Source organism: Ascidiella aspersa, chromosome 6 (assembly GCF_963924565.1).
Source record: "Ascidiella aspersa chromosome 6, kaAscAspe10.2, whole genome shotgun sequence".
NCBI lineage: Eukaryota > Metazoa > Chordata > Ascidiacea > Phlebobranchia > Ascidiidae > Ascidiella > Ascidiella aspersa.
Genome location: NC_139452.1, coordinates 9,437,523 through 9,459,331, shown reverse-complemented (window position 1 = coordinate 9,459,331; position 21,809 = coordinate 9,437,523). Strand labels below are relative to the sequence as shown.

General features: G+C 38.8%; 1 protein-coding gene across 1 annotated transcript; it reads right to left on the bottom strand.

Annotated features, from left to right (window-relative positions):
• Positions 1–15,661: 15,661 nt before the first annotated feature.
• On the bottom strand, positions 15,662–21,501 carry LOC146139569 (serine protease 33-like). The gene is made up of 7 exons (XM_083392488.1): positions 21,429–21,501; positions 20,524–20,667; positions 19,395–19,551; positions 18,925–19,045; positions 18,638–18,743; positions 16,878–17,032; positions 15,662–15,856 (listed from the first exon to the last, which is right to left on the bottom strand). The coding sequence occupies exons 1-7, from the start codon at positions 21,499–21,501 to the stop codon at positions 15,662–15,664; spliced, it is 951 nt and encodes a 316-aa protein (XP_083248614.1).
• Between the last annotated feature and the right edge of the window lie 308 nt (positions 21,502–21,809).

Genomic DNA, 21,809 nt, shown 5'->3' with positions numbered 1-21,809 from the left:
ATAAGTGTAGGTCTTTAAGGTCGTAATGAAAGCAGAAATTTGAGTTGAACCGGCCAAAAATTGAAATAGTACATTCTAGCTCAATAATTGAAATAATATATGCTAAATCAATAATTGAAAATAATACATGCTGGCTCTAAATCTTAAGGAGTATGGAGAGCTACAGTTAATAAAACAGGTCCCTTTTGCTGTATTCTACAATACAAGTTATAAAACACATGGCCTCGTAACTCTGAAACGTATTAATGGGAGGGAGCTAAGGGGCAGCCATGGGGCTTAGGTTCAGGGTACAGGGCCCCCTGTGATTACCCCCCTGGGGCAGTGTCCCCCAAACTAGACCTCGACCTTTCGCGGGGGAAACGGGTTCTAAAATAACAAGACCGACGTTTTCCGTTTCTCCGCTCGAAATCAGTTTGGCGTTACGCGGGAAGATTAAAATTAGATAAGCGATGGTCGTTCATATTTTTTGCCCGCCATAAGATTGTATGAAAAGGAGCAAGTAACGGCTTTGCGCCAAAAATAAAAAACGAATCAAGTGTTTTGATAGAGTTGTGATAATGCAGAATGTGGTTTGAATGAATCGCTTTACAGAGAAAATTCAACCTGCGCATGAAAACTCACTTCAAGCACTTATCCACCCAAAAAACGATAGTGAAATATATATATATTATAGATTTTATTTTACATTCAAATTACTTTTGATTGAATAGCATTATATTTCGTAATTGTTTTCTCGCGGCCCACAATAATAAAATAAAACTTAAGCAGACTGTATAAAAAAGTAAATATATTATTTTCAAAAAAAAAAATAAAATCCTTTATTTTTAAATCATTTCTTAGAAATGCTATTTAGTGTTTATTCTGTTCGCTGGAAATTTGAACAAACGCCCAGTGATTAGGCACTGGGAAATTATTAAAACGCACCATTTTGTATTCAGCTTTTTTAGCGCAAAATCTTCTGCGTTAATATTTCGCCAAGTGCGAAAATTGAAAAGCGGTAGTTTGTCAGCTGTAATACTAGCTCAATAAATTAGTCACGGTTCGAATCTCAGGCCTATACGAGCGTAAGCAGCGACAGCTAAGTATATCGCCCCTAAAAGCGGTGGGTCCTTGGGGGTAATTAAGCTCTCGTAGCTTTACGCAAACTCGCAGTCGTTTAGCTCAGCCAGAAAGACCAGTCGACAATGGACTCGAATGTTGGCGTCGCCTTTTTGGCGAAACAAGCATAAGGTAAAGTGTGAAAGGCCGCCGGCCTCGGCTATTTAATTGTCGGTCGGTCGCACGCAGCCACTTCGGCTTGTGTACACAAGGTGCAGACCGACACCGCTTAGCGACATTACGCGATAAACTGAGTCGAACTGCTGGCTGTGCGAATCTCCATCATGTGTTCCCGGCTAGGGCGAATTTTGGAGGTTTATTTTCGGTAATGGTCCGTGTTAGCTGTTTAAGTCAGTCGCTAAAGCTGGGAGTTGAAAATCGTGATGTCTGCCATCAAACGTCTTTAGCTATTGTAGTCAATTGAACACTAAACACTACGAATAATTAAACATTAGAAAAAAAATTGTAAAGTTAATACAAGAAATATTTTGACATATACTATTTGTTAAATTAGTTAAGTCTAAACACAGTGACTCACGAAGGAAACGATGTTCACGAAACATGGGTCACATGAGAGGAACATAACTGACAGCTGGAGGGCTTCGGCTTTAAAGGTGGTAAATTTAATCTTTAAAAGAAACTTTTGACTATAAACTAAAACTTTTTAGAGCCATAATACAGGCTTATGTATTTTCGCAGTTAAAATGGGCAAAATAAAGTCACCGGGAAAATAATCCAACTATAGCAAAATAAAACAACAATTTATTTACTTCGAACAATTTAAATTGTTATACACACTTTTTGAAAGTGAACAATTGTAATGGTGAATTTAATCCTTCGTTTTGTGATATAATTACCCATATTAAAAAGTTAACCCTTTGACTTTCAGTTGAGGTTTTTAGTTAACCTTAAGCAAGAGACAGGGCGGGGGATGTTTTACAAAATAAAAATTGTTCGGCTATAGAAATCATACACATCTCACTTTTCCATCACGGCATGACGTAACGGTACGTGGCATCAGCCAGCGGCAGAATTCCCCTCGACCGGTTGAATTATGTGCGCGTGTGAGAATCGTTACATGCGAAGCACTCGAGTTTACTTAGGCTGCCATTAAGCGACGAGTGATTGCTGAATGAACGGCTGCCCGCCCTAACACGGATTAGGTGGCCGGGATTTTTGTGAGCGGGCATCCGCAAACAACGTTCACAATGCTTGTTGGTTTGTAAAGGTGCGTCCTTTGACAACTCCCCACCCCCTCCACCCGCCAGTCGAACTCGATTTGTTTGCTCGGATCTATTAGGGTTTAAATCGCGGAAAAGTCACCGTGTAATCCGCTGTTTTGTGCGTCCCTCTGTCGCTGCACAGCACTTGTCTGTGCGTAATATGCGGCGATGACTTAATCGAAAAATTCCCACGGCGAGATCGGGGAAAGGTGATATTCGGTAACCGGCAAGCACAGTTTAACTTTCGTTCACGGGAAGTTACAATTTGCGAGATAGCTGCGACGTTTGGAGGTCTGTGAAAAAATGGACTGTATTTTCACAAATTAAACAATACTTTTTGCCAATAAAGTATGGCGTGTTGGGGTAATTTTAATATATAATGTACACTATTTGAGCATTTTATAAACAAACAACATGAATAATAAACTCGTTTGAAAACGTTCAATATTTTCTATCATTGCCATTTTTTTGAGCATTTCAAAAACAAACAACATACCTTTTAAATTAGCTTATAAAAGTTTCAATATAATTTATCTTTTAAGAAGAGACGTTGGAAAACAGTTATATGCCTTGATTACTCAACATCATAATCATTGGGCAAGCCCCTCAGAATAGGCCGAAGTGAATTTTAGTAAGACACATTTGATAAAAAAATGAACAGCGACTAAACTCACGAACTAACATGCCTAAATACGTTTTATGTTTGAGCTTTAAAAAAAATTGCGAGCACACGACTGTTTCTGGAGTGTTGCGTAAGCTGCCGCCAATTCTGTAAAAATACCCACTTTTGATTGATTAAGGAGTTGTCGTGCGCAAACCATGACCTTACAGGAGCGACACGCGTAGGGTTCTTTAAATCGTCCGAACTTCCTCGACACGACAGCGCAGCTATAAACAAGAAGTCGACGATTCTGCTTCGAAATCGGACTCCGCTGTTTGCATTTCCATACCCGTGTTTACAAATGTCGTTGCGCGCAGGCGAAACGAAAACATGGTCGGCTTGAACGGCTGTTCAAAAATATTTCTATGACTACATAGGCTAATATACCCGACCGCTTCAAAAATCAACAAGCTTCCCTTTTTTACCCCATTTTTATAAAGGATAATTTTTCAGGGTAAAAAAGGGCCAACGATGTAGAGTTAATTTCATCCTATTGATGAAAAGCACAGCAGGGAACGTCTAACAAGTCAGTAGTTCAGGTCCCATCTCCAGCACCCTGAAACCGTTAGTTGCGTATTTAGCAACGAGGTATAAGCCTCGAGATATTAAACTGTGGCAGAATGAAATTAGTTTCCCCTTTTTGTTTGTCGTGGTGTACTGAAGGCGAAAAGTCGTAGAGACTTATAAATTGTTGAAACAAAAACAGTGTATTGAAAAGTACGCTGTGCGCGGATCTGTAATGTATAGCTTGATAATGAATGTCAAAGTCAAATGGGTTAAGTAAATGGGCCATCTCTTACAAGAGACGTTTCGATACGCGCTTGTAGCATTATCAGTTAATGTCTTTTAAATTGTGGGCGCTACAAAATCGTCAAGAATCCATTACACAAATGACTTGATATGTGGACTTAAGTTTTTTTTAAAAACGACTTGACTTTGACTTGAGTCATTTCAAAATGACTTGACATGGATTTGAGTAATTTCGAAATGACTTGTTTACAACGCTGCCGACACGGTTCGCCCACTTGCTCGGCAGGTATGCGTTGGGCGCGCGCCGCTCGCCGGCAATCGTCAAAACGCCGTAACAAAGCAATCCGCGGTGCGCGCAATCCGAAAATAGTTGGCCACCGTCGCTTTTGGCGAGGCATATTTCAAAATGGCGGCGGCGTTGAACGTTGGCAAGTCGCGTGACGCTCCACGATTGCTCACGATTTTCGAACCGAGTGCGATTATTATGAGACGTTTAGATTGAAGTAGAATCACCGCTATTGCGATTTAAAATTTTCGGAAGCGTTATCCAAATTACTAAATTTTAATGGGCGACCGACAAATATATGGCACGTACAATGCAAGACAAAAAATACCGATACTAATAATACAGTTTGTATCTTAGGAAATACAACCTCGAAAAAATACATATTTCACCTATGTAAAAATTCCAAAGACTTCAAATTACTATATTGAGTTTAAATAAAATTATTAAACTTTGAATCGATCTCTCAATTCACTTAAAACTAATACCATTTCAAGTAATTTAAGCCCAAAGTTTATTGCAATGAAAGTCAGAATATTTCACTCAAGATGTCCAAATTTTTATTTTCATTTTCTTGACATTTTCGTACAAAGGTATTTAATCGAATAACGATTTGTAAACAGACATTTCTGTGATTTTGCTTTCAATAATGATTTTTAGATAAGGATCCATTATGTCATGAGAAGTCAAATGATAACCGTTTGAGAATTTCAATTACGCACAACAACCACACAAGGATTAAAATAAAACAATACTACAGTCTACAATTGTTTACAATCGTCGTTAAAATAAAAATAAATAACGATTTATAAGTTTATATAATACTGAAGTTATAAGCACCTTCTTAAAAAAAATCAAAATGCTACGATAGTCGTACGGGGCGGAAAACACGATTTCTCGCGCAAACTCACCAAACGCAGCAGAAAGCGGCCCTCAAAATATTAGCAGAACGAAGCCCATCAGCGCCAAATCGTAAACACCCCTAATCTCCTGGCGATTATGACGTCACGCCTAGAAGTGAAGCAGTTTTCGACGGAGCGTTGCGAGGAATGCCTGTTAAATGCGCGCCTTGTAAAGCACATTAACGAGTTCTGCTAAAGTTTCACTATAGCAGTGAAAGTTTGTGTCACCCGGCCTATTGTACAGGCGTGCTTGCGCGAAATTTACAGCCGTGGCGTGAAATTGTCCCGCGAAACTGTTTAACATCTATTATGATAATTTCAGTACATAGCTAAGTTAACAGTCGTTCAGCGCTTTTGAAAAACGTTAAGCGTTTTTAAATTAGACGATAAAAAACTGTTCCTGTTACTAACTAACGAATTATATTTTGAAGTGCACTTTTTGTTTGCATAATATTTAAGGTACTTTCAGGATAATAAACAAGCTGTTTGTTTTTGTCCGTTGTTGGATTGGGATCAAACACAGATATATAGTAAAATAGCACAGAAAAAAAACATTTAGCACAGCAAAATAAGATTTAGCACATTTCAACAATTCAACAGTTTTTTTAGGTCTATCCTTACTTTAAAACACTTGCAGCTTATTTCTGCAGTTCTATAATAAATCTTCAAAGCATATTTGCAACCTATTGTGCTTTTTAACTAAAACTGACACAACGAAGCCGCTGTTTCGAACGCTGTTCAGGTAGTCAGACTGCCCCTGAAGGTTTACCAGCAAAACAGGCCGCCCCCGCGTGATATTTTGCGCACTTTTTCTTATGCAGTTCGCGCGCATTGGTTCGTAACAATAGCCGGTTGTTCCAGGGGCGCAGCGCGTTTCGCCGTTTGGGCGCAATTGAAAGCCTAATTGCATTTCTTTGAGTGGCGCTTAAGCTACCGGTCGTATTTCTCGTTTGCTTTGTTTAGGTTAATACAAGCGGCGCTACCAGAATGGAGTATAAACATATCGAGTTTTAGTACTATTTACAGCAATACATTAATTCACGTAAAATTTAGACTCCATATACTTGTTTTTGGCGAAAATAGACGCACCCTGCACAAAATAGTATTTCTAACAAAGCATCTTATCGCTTTAAAAAACATCCAATTATCAACTTGATTTTTTGGTTTAAATTATTCAAAGTCACACCAATGAAATTGCACAGGTACCCGATTCAAAACAAATGGTTCAACGAAACGAATATATTAAATTAAATAAAAAACAGTGATTAAGCCATTACAGCACTGCCAATATTTACACGATGCTACCGTCATTTAAACCCAGCGCGTAAACGTTTAGTTAAGGCACGAACCCAACAGAGCGCTTGGCGACAGACGAACTGAGCTAATAGCCGTTAGTATTTGCGCAGGGGTCTAATCCTAATCTGGCGAAAGCGACATAAAAGAGGGGGTCGCTGCCCCGGGGCTCGATGGGTGAAAAGGGGTCGCCTTAGGGCGGTAAACAGGGCGCAGGTACTTCAACGGGTTTTGCGTAATATTTGCGCTGGCTATTTCAAGGGGTTGTGCGGTGTATTTTGAGTTTCATGAAAGCGAAATGATCGTGCTTATTTTGACTAGTTAAGCTATATAGTCAGAATAGTTCGGAATATCTGTTTTACAGGCAAACGTTACGAAATTTTAAGTATCAAATGCGTGAGGTTTAAGTTTAATAGCAACAATAAAGCTGAAATATTAGAAAGGCGTGTTTAAAAATCTTTTTACGATATGTGGACAATTTTGGTATTTTGTTCTTTCAAAAGATCACCTTTGCAAAACGAGGGAAAGGTCTGTACCATAAGACTTTTTAACTTAGGCAAAAACTGATAGGTACTTTTGTTCTTGTATTTTTACTTCCTATTAATACAGTGTTCATTGTTTTAACCTGTACCCATTTAGATTTCTTAAGAAAAGGAGGACCCTGTATGAAATTTTAGAAAATAAAATAAACACAGTACATTATTACTGTAACATTTAAATCACTAGCTTTACAAACTCAACTTATCAAATACTGTTCGATTATTTGATAAAAAAATGACTTTAAAATAGAGACGTTCCGGCTAATACAATTTACCTAAATTAATTTTAAAAAACACGCCTTTCTAATATTTTCAGCTTTATTGTTGCTAATACAATTTACCTAAATAAACCTTAAAAATTAAGAGTAATAGTACGGACCGGCTGAAAGATTCCTTAGAATTCGCGAACAACAGTTTGGGGTATGCTGCTTACTGTGATCGCCTTGTGCTCTTGGTATTTTGCCTTACCCAAAAACTAAATCTCACGCAGCTTAAACGCCACTAAAATGCCGAACGCATGTGTGTGCAATAAGTGCGGAAAAAACAGAAATCTCGGTAGGACTCGCGATAGTATCTGGCAGTATGCTTAGCGCCCCGCTCATCAGGGCTTAAGAGATAATTCGACAAAGGGCTCGCTACCGTGAACGGGGTGCTGTGTTTTGGCAAACTTGAACCCTCGTCAGTTTTCACCGCCGTCAAGTCTTCTTTCGTCGGCCTCTCGCTCCAAAGACAAGACTGACAGAAGATGCTCCGTTTTATTCAGCCGGCAACAGATACACCACGCTGCTGTGTGTGCGAGCTGGTTGCTTCTCTTTCAACATGCTTCGAAATTGCAAAATATTTGTGAATTGCGTCCTTTTATGTGCAAGGTATGTCCTTTATCAATGCAAATATGCCGAAAGTGCCCCGACTATGTTATCTTCTGTGCAAACTTCCGAGCAATATTCGGCTATAAAAAGAGGAAGTATATGGCGATACACAAAATTAATGGTCGTTAGCTGCCTAAAAGCTTTCCTATTGTAATTTGTTTTCCTTGCTTTTATCGTCTTTTTATTAATTAAGCTTCGAAATAGCTAACAATGTCACAAAACCTTTTACTGCAGATTTCATAAAAAAAACTATTTCCTATTTAAACGTTTGCATCATATGAGATTTTTTTGGCGGTTATTACACATTTTTCTTAGCCTTGTTTTTTTAAAAGATAACAAAAACATGTTAAAAAAAAAGATTGCGTGCCCACGCTATAGAGACCGCTGGGCAAAATAACAAGCGCAAGAGGTTTTCTGGCGCTGACTGACACCCCGATGTGCTTGCAAGGTCCCCACACGCCCCACCGCAGTTATGGAGGGGTCGGAGGGGGTCATTTGGCGCCGGTTCCTTCAAACAGTTCTTCAATTTTTCGAGTAAGAGTTTTCCGGCTATGGGTAACTAAAAAATGCATGCACGCCTATTTGCTTTGGCGATTGGGTTGAAACGTGACAGTAATGCATATTGTACTTTTCATGTTCTTTGTGCCAAAAAATTGATAGGGTTCTTCTTTTTTCAGGAAAGCAATAGATGTATGTTAGCTTAAAAATTAAATGTTTGAGAACGACTGTTCTATAGGACGGAAATACAATATTTGCTGGAAAGAATGTCGCTTTGTCAAAATACGACCAGGAAACACAATGATACACAAGTGATATATTTTTTGTTGGATTGTGGCTTTTTAAACTTTCGATACCTGCGACAAAAAGTAAGACGAAAAAACACGTCTAAGAAGGTTAGGAGTTGCTGACGACTCAAGTAACTTTTAACTGTTTGGCTAAATCACTTTCGTATTTAAGAAATTTCCCATATGCATAAAATTCTGATTGAGTTTGATTAATATTGACTTTATCGCATGAGATCATTTACTTTCAACATTCTTCGTTTGAGCTTCGCTGAGGCTCCAATAAATGATAAGATGTAATAAAACTTGGGATTTTCTTATGACGTGTAAGTTCGCTTTTCGGTCTCCGCGTCGCTATTTACGTTTCCGTCCTGTTTATTGCGATAACGAGCGCGCGAGGGAAAGGTTAATGGACCGAAGGATTGCCAAGGTCGCCGAAGTCGCGCGCCGTTCGTGAGCATTGCCTTGTGGCAAGAGGCTGTGTTTGTTTACATACAAGCGAGGAAAGTGACACACGTTTTTAGTTCGCTTGACGTCCGACCGAAATATGTGGTTTGGCTGAAGGCTCGGGCTTGACGGTTGGCCTTTTGATTCTTGATCTCACAAACGCACCGGTTAAAACAAGGATTCCTGAACTGCATGGGGGTGTACAACGAGTTTAAGGGGTCACGAGTACGACTATACATCAACTTCACAAAAACTGTCATATTTATATAAATGAGACCTGAAATGACTTTCGATTTGCAATCGTAGTAAAACTAGTAAAACGAGATATCCCAGTAAGTGGCAATTTATTTTAACAAAAATGTGCATAAGTACACAACGAAACATTTTCTGCCCCTAACTCAAAGGGTCGAGAAACGTCTTATAAATTGAAAATGGTCGCAGACTGAAAAGTTAGGAAAGACTTTAGAAAGATTGAAGGTGATGGTTAGAATAATAGAAGGTGGTGTTTTTGTGTTATTTGTTTGTCCTGAACAAACTGTTTATGTGATTTAACTGCAACGATTTTTTTAAGTGTGTGTAACTGTATAGTCAAAATTCGTAGAAAAGTTCCGTGTGAAGCTTCCTTGGAAACCGTTACCAGATCCCATTGGACAAAAGAAAAGCGTCAGTTACATCTCGTGTGGCCGACAATGCAGGATGTGCCAACAGAAAACAAAACACTCTAAAAAAAAACGAAAACAACTCGATAAATATTTCCCGTCTTCCAAAAAAATCCAAACAGGCCGCATGTTGCCAGAAAATGGCCAACCGCAACGCCCACTCGATTCTGTAAAGCACCAGACGAGTTCCAGCTCTCAAAAGCCTTACCGTGCCAGCTGCTGTCCGTCATTGGGAGGGGTGCTTCAATGTATCAGAATCGCTGTACAGGAGTGGGTCGGATGTCTTTCCCACTCGCGAAGCGTCTCGCGACATTAGGCCGCCCCACTAGCGAGCCAAGTGCACCGACTGACCCCGCTATTGCAGGTTCACGCGCGCCTCGCAAAACAACAGCTGGCCCTGGCAAGTTTTTTCGCCATCTCGCCCCGGCAATGGCCGCGCGTATTTTGAAACCCGATAGCGCGCCGCTGCCTGGCGGAATAAACAGCGGACGCTGGTGGTAAGAGAGTGGCAATATTGCGACGATAAAGCCGCGGCAAACTGTAAAAGCCCGTCGCTCGTTTCCCCCTTTGCTTGCCTTGAAAGTGCACCGGTCCTTCGGAGTTGGACCTCAGGTATCGAGGCTGTTTTTGTTACGGTTTGATGTGCACCTGTTGGGTAACAGAGCGGCCAATATTTTGTCTGATCCACGTTAATTCCCCAAAATACTTTTGGGAAAATATTTGGGTTCATTCACGCTGAAGAGAAAGGAAACCCACCTCTTTAGGGAAGTTGATTAATCCCTTTAAAAAATTATATATTTTTGTTTATTAAGTTAACAGCGGGATCCTAGATTAATTGCCTTACTTTGATAGCGAAATATCGGCGTCCGTTATTAATCATTCATGATTTATACAGGCTGCACTGCCGTCAACGATTTTGTTTTTATCAATTTTTTTCCCTATTTTTTCATGCTAATTGTTTACACATAAACCAGTTGGATCGCTTTATATGTTTCGTTTTTTATTGTGTGTTGGGAATTGTTGCGAAATCAAATCAGTTTACAAATTATGCTCTACCATTTCGTTTTAATGTCAATGACTGGGCAGAATTGCTGTTAATGACTCGGACTATACAGGAACTTGTTTACAACGCTGTAGGCCTAAAGGTTACTAAATGCAAATGATCCGGGTGTTTTTGAGTAGGCTATATAGTAGAGCATCTTTGCGCGGCAAGCGAATAGTTTTTTTTCTGTGAGCTTGACATTCAGTAATATTGACGCGTTTCGAATTTCGAAGATCCGCCTTTGGCGAAGCAGAAATAAATTTGAAGTGGTGTCATATTCACGTGAGCGTAGCTAAAATAGGTATTCCGGGACTGGATAACTGGGGTCATCCTGTACACGCCTCGTTTTTCGATGGGTTCCCATTGAAATCTTCGCCTTACAAGTGCCTTGCAATGGCTGAAGTAAGAAATACAAAAAAGCCAAAGAGGAAAAGCCAACGATGCAATAAGCATTTGTTTTGCTGTTTGTGGCATCTCGTCTGCCATGTGATGCATTTTGCCTCCCAATGGGAAACCGTTTGAAAGCGTGGGAGAATATAAGAAATACGAGTGTACAGTTTATTTGTCACAGAAAGTCAGTTATTTTGTGTCAACAGTCTATTTTGATTCACAGTTTGCGAAGATACTGTCAAACTACTGATTATGTAAAGATCATAGAGATCTACAAAATTTGAATGGCGCAAATACAGTTGTTGTTTGACTATGCAAACAATTAAACGTTGCCATGCATATCTCTCAAATATGCAGCAGTAAAAAAATATATCTGATGATGACATTAACAATTAAGGTACAACAAATGGTTGGCACCTCTATAACGAAAGAGCATTTCACAAAACAGCAGAACTAAGTACATTTGTGTAGATCTGTCTTTAAGCTGCGTACTACCTGATTCATACGCAAATCATTTTGCTCAAATTTATGAACGCCAAAAAATAAACATGTTCATTATAATACCTACGCATAAGATTCAACCACTTAACCCACGTTTCACTCTAGTGGTACGTGTGCCTTAGAACCACTTGTGTAAACCTCAAATCCAGACTTTCAATAAAATTTACAGAACAGCAAACGAGTAAAGAAACAAAGCATCTTGTCCGAATATTATCAGTCATGATATTTTTAGGTACGGTAGCGACGCGGCAAGAAAGCGTGACATGTTTAGGAAGCGATTCAAGGAATATGTTTGGGCTAACGGGGCAATTACACCTCGGGGGAATGCAAGTCTGAGTGTTTGCAAACCGCCTAATCTGTATCGAGAACAATCGCATATGCGGGGTCAAGTGGCTTCAAGACTGGCGCGCCGGTCTCAAGTGCATATCGTCGCGTATATGATTGCCTCGAACGACTTACACGCTGCTCTTGGTGTTTTTAGACCAGAAATATTTAAACTGGGGACTCCTTGGGGTTCGCGGCTAGTTTTATGGGGTCCATAAAGGCCTGGTTAAAATTTTGCTGTATAATTTTAAAAATTGAATGACTCATTTAAAGAAAAGACCCTAAATTGCAAAAACTGTGATTTGTGGCTTTGCGTTTTTAGATAATATAATCCAATTGTATTGTTGCGTATGTTTTTTACGTCTCTTCTCAAATTGCTATTTGTGCGGTTGTTTAACTCAGGGCTTTTGAAACTGTGCTTTGTTCATCAGAGAGCATCTCACAAATCTTTCCAGTTTGCATGGGTAGCCTACTAGGCTATGGTTCCTCCAAAAGTGTAGTTTTGGGTAGCTTCAACTATATGTAAATGTCAAAATTCTCTTCTAGTAGTAAATTAACTTTCTGGTTTTAAATTGTGTCTTATTGGTTTTCTCTTCTATATCCTTTAATGGATTTTCTTCTATATTCACACACAACAACGAAAGTATTTAGACCTATTTAAATTACATTTTTCGCTGACTTTAACTAAATATATGATAAAGGAATAAACAACCTTAAAATAAATTATTTTGAAAAACGCTATTGAAGTTTACTAATCTTTATTGTTGTTCCCAATACATAAAGTCTCCTTCTAAATTAATTGTTAACCAAATTCAATAGTCGTGATTATAACTAACTTAAGTTATATGTTTGAACATGATTACCTAGAGACATGAGGCTTCTAAAGGTTACCGTACTTGCTTTACGACGTCACAACAAATGACTTAGGTTTCTGACGAAACTTCCTAACCACCAAACAAAAATCATGGCTCCCAGTGTTGTAAACAAATCATTTTCAAATAACTCAAGTCTCAATTTGAAAAATAAGTTAAGGCCAAGTCAAGTCATTTGCAAAAATAACAAGTCAAAGTCCCATTCCAATCAAGGAATTATTACAGCAAGCCAACTTCAAGTTGTGTCATTGATATAAAAATAAAACGTTAAACCAATAAAATTGGTCATCCGATTAAGAGCCATCTACATATCACAAAAACGCAATAAACAGCATGAAAATTGTTTCACGCACAAACATCCATATAAATAACCCAATTTTATGGAAAAATATTTCAGAAAACATGTAATTTAAACCTAATTCATTTTTCAAATAACTCAGTACAAGTCAAGGCATTACTTAAAAAAACTTAAGTTCAGTATTCAAGTTATTTTGATCAATGACTCGAGTCAAGTTAAGTTATTTAAAAACAGAGTGACTTAAGTGCACTTTTCATTGATTGTAAATCTTAAGTAAAAGCCACGTATTACCTAAGTATAGACAGACAGATTTTCAAACAACAAAGACAGAAACAAAATAGGCAGCTTGAAAGATTTCAGTCTTCGTGAGTAAGCGAATAGTCCGCTAGGCGATTCCTTCCGGCAAATCAAGGCGATTAAAAAGCCTCTGCCGGTTCCACTAAAAACGCTTACGGCAGATCTACGAGGCTCGAGTCAGCAAGGCGGAAAAAGCGCAGAAAAGCGCTTGCTTTGGCAATTGCGGGTTATTGTTGGGCGCCTTCTCCGATTTGCTAACTGGCAAGCGCGCGGCAATTTTAATTAAAACGCCACGGGCTCGTGGGCGGATCGAGTGTGGGCCGAGCTCTTCGAGGGTTGAGCCGCTATCGAATGTTGATTCACATGGACCCGGTCGCGACTTCGTGCAATCCATATCACGATTGTATAGTGTCTCGACGGGAAACGACATTTAAAGGAATACGCGCTTTTTATTGGCACTTTAATGTGAAATGGAGTGCGGGCTGTGCGTCCTATCTAATTAGTCAAACTACAATCAAACGACCGTTTAATAAGTAATCAAGACTGACACAGCGCATAAATTGGCCTAATTATTATAGTTGTCCAATACTACAATGTTAAACGACTAATCAAATAATAGGTGATTTGTGTGTTTGAACTTTAGGTCTAATTTAATTTCTAATTACTAAGATTTTCAGTTTCTTCCCTTATTTGAACAAGTAGGCCTAGTTTTCAGCCATTCATGTGATTAATACAGCCTGAGAGTTACCCACCTTTTATTGTTGTCTACATCCGTTTAAGAAAAAATAAATCTGTTTTCAATTAATTCTGGATAGATGTCCGTCAATTGAGAATACAATTCTCGACTTGTGAAGGGTCCGAAAGTTAGCTTAAGGTGGCGTTCCACAAAATTTGCAACTGGTCGCTCTTAAATATTTATTTTTCGTCTAATGATGACCGAGCATAATACCCCATTCTTTTGCGGAATTTGTTGTTAAAATTCATTTACGTGCAGAAAAGTCCAATGTTTATGGATGAAGGTTAGAGCCTTTCTTAAGCAAACTCAAAGATCCGATTTTTGCGTAACCGCAGGAACTGCTAAGATTAATATCGGGGATTCGGCTCGGCTTATAATGCTAAACTGCGAGGTTAACGAATTTTATTTTTTTGTAAACTAATGTTAAGCGTCATAACACGAATCGACATAAAGTAGGCTATATGATAGGCGAGTGACAAGAGGTAGTAATTTAAAATACGTCTCTAATCCCTGGCATAAAAATCTGTTTAAAATTATCACGAATACAAACACAAAAATAAACAGTTTTTGCTGTTCGTTATTTAACTAAAAGGTGCAATAATCGTGAACGTCTTGAAACAGCGGCTGGATACCGGCGTCGAAAAGAAAATGGCCGCTTTGTAGCTTTAGTTTCGAAGACCACTTGCCTTGACGAGATACACACGACCGAGATCGCAGCGCGCAACAAACACCTTTTGGCCACCTGCTGTACAGCGTTGGCATTTCGGGAATGACTGGTGGCCCGTTGCCCTCGAAAACAGCTTTGAAGGCCAATAGCATCGTGCTGGAATTGGAGGCGGTCCCATAAGCCGTCCTAACCGCAACGCTCTCAAGCCTAAGCCGTACCGATCGTCGAAAAACAATTAAGTAGCCACAAAACGCCCGTATATCGCTGAGGTCCTGACTTAATTGCATTGGAGATATAGTGATGAGAAACAGTCCGTTAGTAAGTTTTTTGTTTAAAATCACCTGTTGAAAAATTGCTTAAAGGCCGGAAAACGAAGAACGTTTTCGAAATATGGTTATCGCGCTACTTGTGCTGCCAAAATTGCATTTACCAGAATCGATTTGATAAAAACAACATAGGATGATTTATTTTGAGGTAATTTTGTGCTTTTATTGCCTCTTATGAATGTTCTGTCATTCTCAGGAAGAAATAAAATTGTCAAATTGTTATTTCGGCGAGTAAATTTGAAGACGGTGAATTCGATTTTAATGACGTCCATTTTGTAAACGATCGATTTGATTATAAAAATATTGTTTATAAGTTATATAACGAAGCAAAAACTGTTTATTTTTGTGTTTGTATTCAGAACATTTATGGAGTCGATTTTTGTAAACGACAGAACATTTGTAGGTATTCGGTATGCTTAAAATTACCAACGGAATTTAGCCAACGCCGAACAATGCATTTTTAGTAAACATTTAGCTTTTATTTTTTCTCTTAACAATGATAATAAGCTTGCGGACGCGAGATTTTTCTTTCACTTGTTTTTCCCGACAACAATCCTATCTTGCGTTAAAACAATAAAGTGTGTTTAACCTATAGTCGCTTAACTTTATTTAATATCAAAACAGGCATATCCGTACATCTGTATAAAAAATGAACAAAAAAAACAACACCACACACATAACGTTGTTAAAGTAGTGAAAAAATCAATCGCAACGAATCTGCGAACAACCGGTGATCTCGTGCGACCCCGTGCGACAGCAAATCCAACGAATTCTTGTCGACGTCAGCGCGAAGCCGTGACCTTTAGCGAGGTCACACTTGGGCGCGCTCCAGTCGAGGACCGCGTACGCCACCCAACGGCCGTGTTCAATGCACATGAGCGGACTGCCAGACAAGCCCTTGGGTGAAAACTTTAATGTCAAGCGGGCTTGTATACCATATGGTCCAAGCAAACTTTTAAAATTAAAGCGACTGACAGTCAAATTACACTTTGTTAATTCCATTTTAAACAGCCGTGCAAAAAACTAAATATCGGTAGTACGCTCCTGCTTATATAGGCAACTACGCTCAGTTGGTCGTTATCTTGATTAAAAAATGTTATTGGAAAAATTACGCCTGTAAGGCAAACTTACTTTTTTTTTATTCTTACTATAGTTGGTCAAAACACTGATATTTTTAATTATTTTATTAACACTTCATATTATGTATATGTCAAATCCTATTTCAAAACCCGGTCCATTTCAAAAATAATTGCCCTCCTTTGTTCTATAGGGTTTTTTATCCTAACTCGCAGATATCAATAATTAAAATACACGGAGTTGTATACACGTTACAAGGTTTAGATAAGCGTTAGCATAAGGCCTGCGATTTTTTTCTTCTTGCGGCCTTTGGTCTGTTGTAAATCTTGACGGCTATATCGTTTTACGAGGAGTTGAAAGTTCTACAATGAACGCTAAGGATACACGGAGGTAAACCTAAAGTCCAGCATTAGTCATGAGTACTTAAAGTTTACTATAGTTTAGGGTAGTCAAATACATTGGCAAAATTGGTCCATTTGTTTTTTTTACCGACAGTTGAAAAACTGATAAATTCGTTAAAATACCATAATATTAAGAAAGCCATCACTTCATGTGTAATTTCCGTCCACAGAAAGCTTTAATTTGACAAAATATTCAATTTATGTCTTCCTAATAATTTGGACATTATATCATGTGCAGTTTTTCTAAAGCACTATATGCAAGTGGTATCGATAAAATCTGTAGTAACCACTCCTGAAAGAACTTCAACAAAGACTAAATTGATATGAATTACAGAAGTGAATCATCTTCCCTAACAACATTGTTGAAAAAAGCTGTGTACAATTAAATCAATTTGGAACTTTTAACACTGGAAACGAGTGTGTCGTGAGGTTTATCTTACATGGCAGTGCTGGCTTTGCGTTTCTCGATAACTTTCCGAAGGCTGTTGTACGTCACAAACGTTCATGTTGACGTCATAAAGGAGTCCGCAGTATCTGGACTGGCAGCTTGTGGGCCTTTCCACCTCCACCCAAAGCATCTTGAAGGGCGAGTCGCCTTTTCAGGAAAAACAGGCGATTCGAGAAAAGGTGCCAATCAATTCTTAAGGGCACGAGATTTAATACACTATTTTATTGTTTAGGGTGCACAAGATTTAATACAATATTTTAATTCTTAGGGGGACGAGATTTAATACGATATTTTAATTCTTAGGGGTATGAGATTTAATATAATATTTTATTTCTTGGGGGGCACGAGATTTGATACAATATTTAACCACTTTGTAATAAGTTTCTTGGTCGTCCGCTTGTAGTTAAATCTTCTTTTTGCTGTTTTGTGATTGGTATACCATAGTAAATACGCATGTATAATAACTTTTTGCGGTTAGTGAGTTTTGGGGCTACTAAACTTTGATATTTTTTTGGTGCTTTGCATGTTTGCTTCTGTTTACGCTCAATTTGAACTATAGATAGAACATCAGGTACAAATTGACTGTTATTTTTGGTTTAACAAACGCGCGAATCTTTGATATGGATGTAGCAGGCAAACTGCTTTGGTAGTTTCTTAACCAGCTCCCATTGAGCCTGCGTAGCTCAGTCGGTTCTCAACAGGGGTCTGTTCAAAAATAAAATGCTCAAGGGTGCCACGAGATATTTGGCAATATTTAGAATTTTGCTATAGCTGGTAAACCTTTTGACGAAACTCTTTTTGTATGAGTACAATAAATCAACACATACCCTTCTACATTGTTTAGAGTTGATTTGTATCGTTCCAGTTTCGTTTATTATAACATTACAGTAAACCAGTTAACGAAAATTCTAGTAGGGGTGTCGCAGTTTAACTATTTTTTCTCGGGTTGACGCAATCCATTAAAGGTAAGGAACCATTGCGGTAGAGCGACGGTCCAGGTTAGGCCGGAAGTCGTGAGTTCGAACCTGATCTCAGTCTAGTTGTTTTTCTAGCACGAAAATCCTGATTAGCTCTACTGATTTCGGTGGCATCGTGTGCTTGGTATTTTATTTACGGTTTGTCCTGTTTTGACGACATCTAAACTCAAAGACTATATATGACATGTTTTTTAAATACCTATTTTTTCGAAAGTATAAAGGCTATATTTAAATTACAGTTTTAGTCAATATAAACCTAACAAACTTTGTTTTGTTACGTTTTGCACGATTATGGCTTAACTCTCGCTGCATTGCCTACGAGTTCGCTCGCGAACAACATGTTCATTATAATTGTTCGTTTTATGACGTCACGTTACCACGTAGCTTGTAAAGCTAAACAGTCATCTCAAAACAGTCATCCTAAATCAGCCACTGGCTGTGCACTTAAACCTTGCAAAACTAATCTAGTTACGAAAAATCATTTTTAATTATCTCACTGATAAACAACAATGAAATTGTTTTTGGTATTAAATGTCTGAGTGGGGCAGAACGCATCGAACAATAACAAAAGGATGCGTTAATGAAAACAGGTTACGAAACACCGGTTTAAATGTTCTGGTTTACCGTTAAATAACTATACAATAGCCACCAAAATTACAAAGAGAGAGCTACTAAATTTAACTTCTATATAGCTTAAAAGAGGATATACTGTATAATCTAAAGCAATGATAAAATGTTCAGTTCATGTCTAACTTTATATCCTAAGTATATTTACCCAGAGGGCCGCCCGACCATCCGGCCAAGACACACTTTCGTCCGCTGCTCGGTATTACGTCAGGATTGGGCAAACATACCGGTTCCGCTCGAGTGGGCAGAGTTTCCTGGATTTAAACACAATTTTGGGTCACGACCCATTATTTGACAAACAATTTTATAAACGATATCTTTATCGTAAATACTATAGTCACATAATAGGGTTTGTGGTACGTGATCACTCAAAAACACACACATTAAAATGGTGACATGTATAGAGGTCCATTTTAAATAGACGTCTGGACGAACCTTCAACTCGACGAGAAGAAAGTCGTTTAGGTTGTAGATGTCGTTGTATTCAGGATAGGCGTAAAGACGCCGGTGCCTGTAAAGCTTGCCACCCTTTCTGCCGCCGTAATGCACGTAGATGCTAAAACCGTGGGTTAATTATTTAAAGAGTTAGCCCGTTTCCACTACAGCTGCGCTGAGCTGAGCGTAAAATTGTTTTCACTACAGGTGCGCTTAGCTGAGCTAGGCGTAAAAATCGCCCCAAAACGTAACGCTTTTCTATAGCTGCACTGGGCTTGAGTTTAGCAAAGCTTGAAAATCGCTCTAAAGCGTATGTTTTCTAGCTGCACGGTGTTTGAGTTCAGCAAAGCGTGAAAAGCCCGAAACAATAAAATTTAAAAGCAAATTACGCTTTGCTCCGCTCAGTGCAGCTGTAGTGTAAACGGGCCTTAAAAATCGCAACCTGTACAGCCAGCGGTTGTTCAACTCACGTGTACGCGAGTTCGTTCTTGTAGCAGTGACGAGCCGTGATGATCCACCTGGGGCCCACCACTACTCCGCCGCACACCACCACGTAATCCGTTGCGTTCACTGACGCAAGGATACGTACCGACCATGGAAAACCACCTGACGCATTCACGTAACGACCTGACGTAAAAAAAATTGAACTGTGTCACCATAGTACTTGAATAATAATCCCAAAAATCTTTTCTGGTAATTGTTATCTTTACCAACGTTTCAGCAACCTATGCAAGTCGCCTTCGTCAGGGTGAATGACACTGAACGCCCGTACAATAAATAGAAAACACACTAAAAAATGAAAAGAAAAAACGCGAGCAACGAAACGAAAAGAAAACAATTAGCGATAACGTTTTGCATCTAGTTCTAATGAAGGTTTTTTCAAAATATTACAATGCCTCGTAACAGTCATTATAGTATTTTGATGTGGGAATTTGATTTGAATGCGGAGTCAAGTTTGTTTGTAGGAATGCAACGTTGCGTTAATAATCGTGTTTTTACATGACGTTAACACGGCATTTTTGAACTGTCAAATCATATGACAGTTAAGACGAAATTTTGAGAAAAATAATTTGCGCTGTGCAAAAAACTTCAAGCATTGATTGCGTTTTTCGCTTTAGTTTAACAAAAGTGTTGTTTCTTCAGGTATTATACTAATTAAACGTTTTTTTTTACTAACGCCTTGGACATAAACACTTTAAAGTTTTTATGTTTATACCGAAACGAAAGTTATCAACAGTCACCAACCAGCTTCACGCTGCCCAGAGCACGGCATCACTTAAAATTAGGGGGAAAAAACAACAGAAGTTGTTGCATTTTCTGAAATAGTTTGTCATGCGGCCTGATTACAAACGCCATTTACAAAAGTGAATAAAAAAATTGAAAAACAATTCCACGTTCGCATTGCAAGGTCGCGCCACTTTCATTCGATGTTGTACTAAAAAGCATAACATAATAGTTTACCTAGCATATAGCGCCTTGGTAGGCTTACTAAAGCGCAGCGCGTACAGCATGTAAATAACAGGGTAAAGCAATTACGCACGAGCACGTACAATATAGCGAGGGCAATTGTTAAGCGGACTAAGCCCATCAAGCAATTACCGACGGTGATGTTGGACGCGTAAGAAACCTGGCTGGACGTGGAGCCACAGTCTTGCCGAAGGTAAGTGGCTTCCTCAGAACTGGGCTCTGTCAGTCGACCGACGTCCATCGTCGGTAACTTTCCGTATAGAAAATGACTGACGCCTGGTCGTAAAGGAAAGAAGCTATGAAGCGTTTTGGTTGATTAAAATACTGAACGTGTACTTGTTCGTAAGACAAAACAAGCAAATCATAATCGCGCGCACTTGGGTACACGTCTTTACGAGCCAGCGCCGTTGACTGTTATTTCGCGCTTTGTTTGTTCACGCATTGTTGCACCTTTGTTCGAATCGCAAACAGCATGAACAGTGGACTTCGCACATTGCTTTGTAAGCCATTTAAATTCAGGCCGGAAATATCACACTAATACAGTGGTCATCAAACTATACGGTTCGCGGCATAATTCCTTAATGCATCTAAAATACTGCTGTTAACTATTTATCCTGCTGTCAACAGAATTAAGGGAAAAGTTTGTCGAATGCAAATATAAACAAAATGGTAATAAAATTGAAACAAAACAATATTTTTGAAAAACCTACCTACTATTTTCTTAATGTTTTATGTTTCATCGTTAACTAAATAGTTTGGTTAATAAAGTTTAAGACGAATCCTTATTTTAACCCCGATTTTTTGTAAGCCGAAAAAACTGATGTGATGTTCATAAACCCAACAAGGGTTCACCAATTTCGAACGCGTGTTTTTGTGGCAGGCTTATCCAATTAGATGAACTGACGACTGACGTGTACATCCTTGTCTTCGCCGTGCTACAGTTGTTCGAAACGCGACCGCACGACATGACCCGGTATTACGCGGCTTATCAATAAAACATGGGGAGGGGCGTGCGCTATAGCCTCGTCTATACTTACCTCCAGCCTCGCCGTAAGGCCGCGACCCATTCTCGTTGGTAAATGCCGCTGGGTAATCTGAAACATTACACATGTAACTATGTTAGACCTGTATGCTTAAGGGCGACTTTTCTTAATCATGGGTAAAGAGTGGATTAAGAATTTGTTTAACCAGAAACGTTCTAAACGCCCAATGGCAGATTTGTGAAACATATTTATGGGTGTTATCGACGAAGCTTTGTCGGTTTTCAGGCTGACAAATTGGGCACAGTTTGGCAAAAAATAACAATTTTACCAGAGTGTAACATTCGATTTTGATGCTGTAGTAATTTGTAACAACTCGTCTACGAAAACATCAACAAATATTACTTCCGAATATGCATATTAAAAACCTACGCAGTT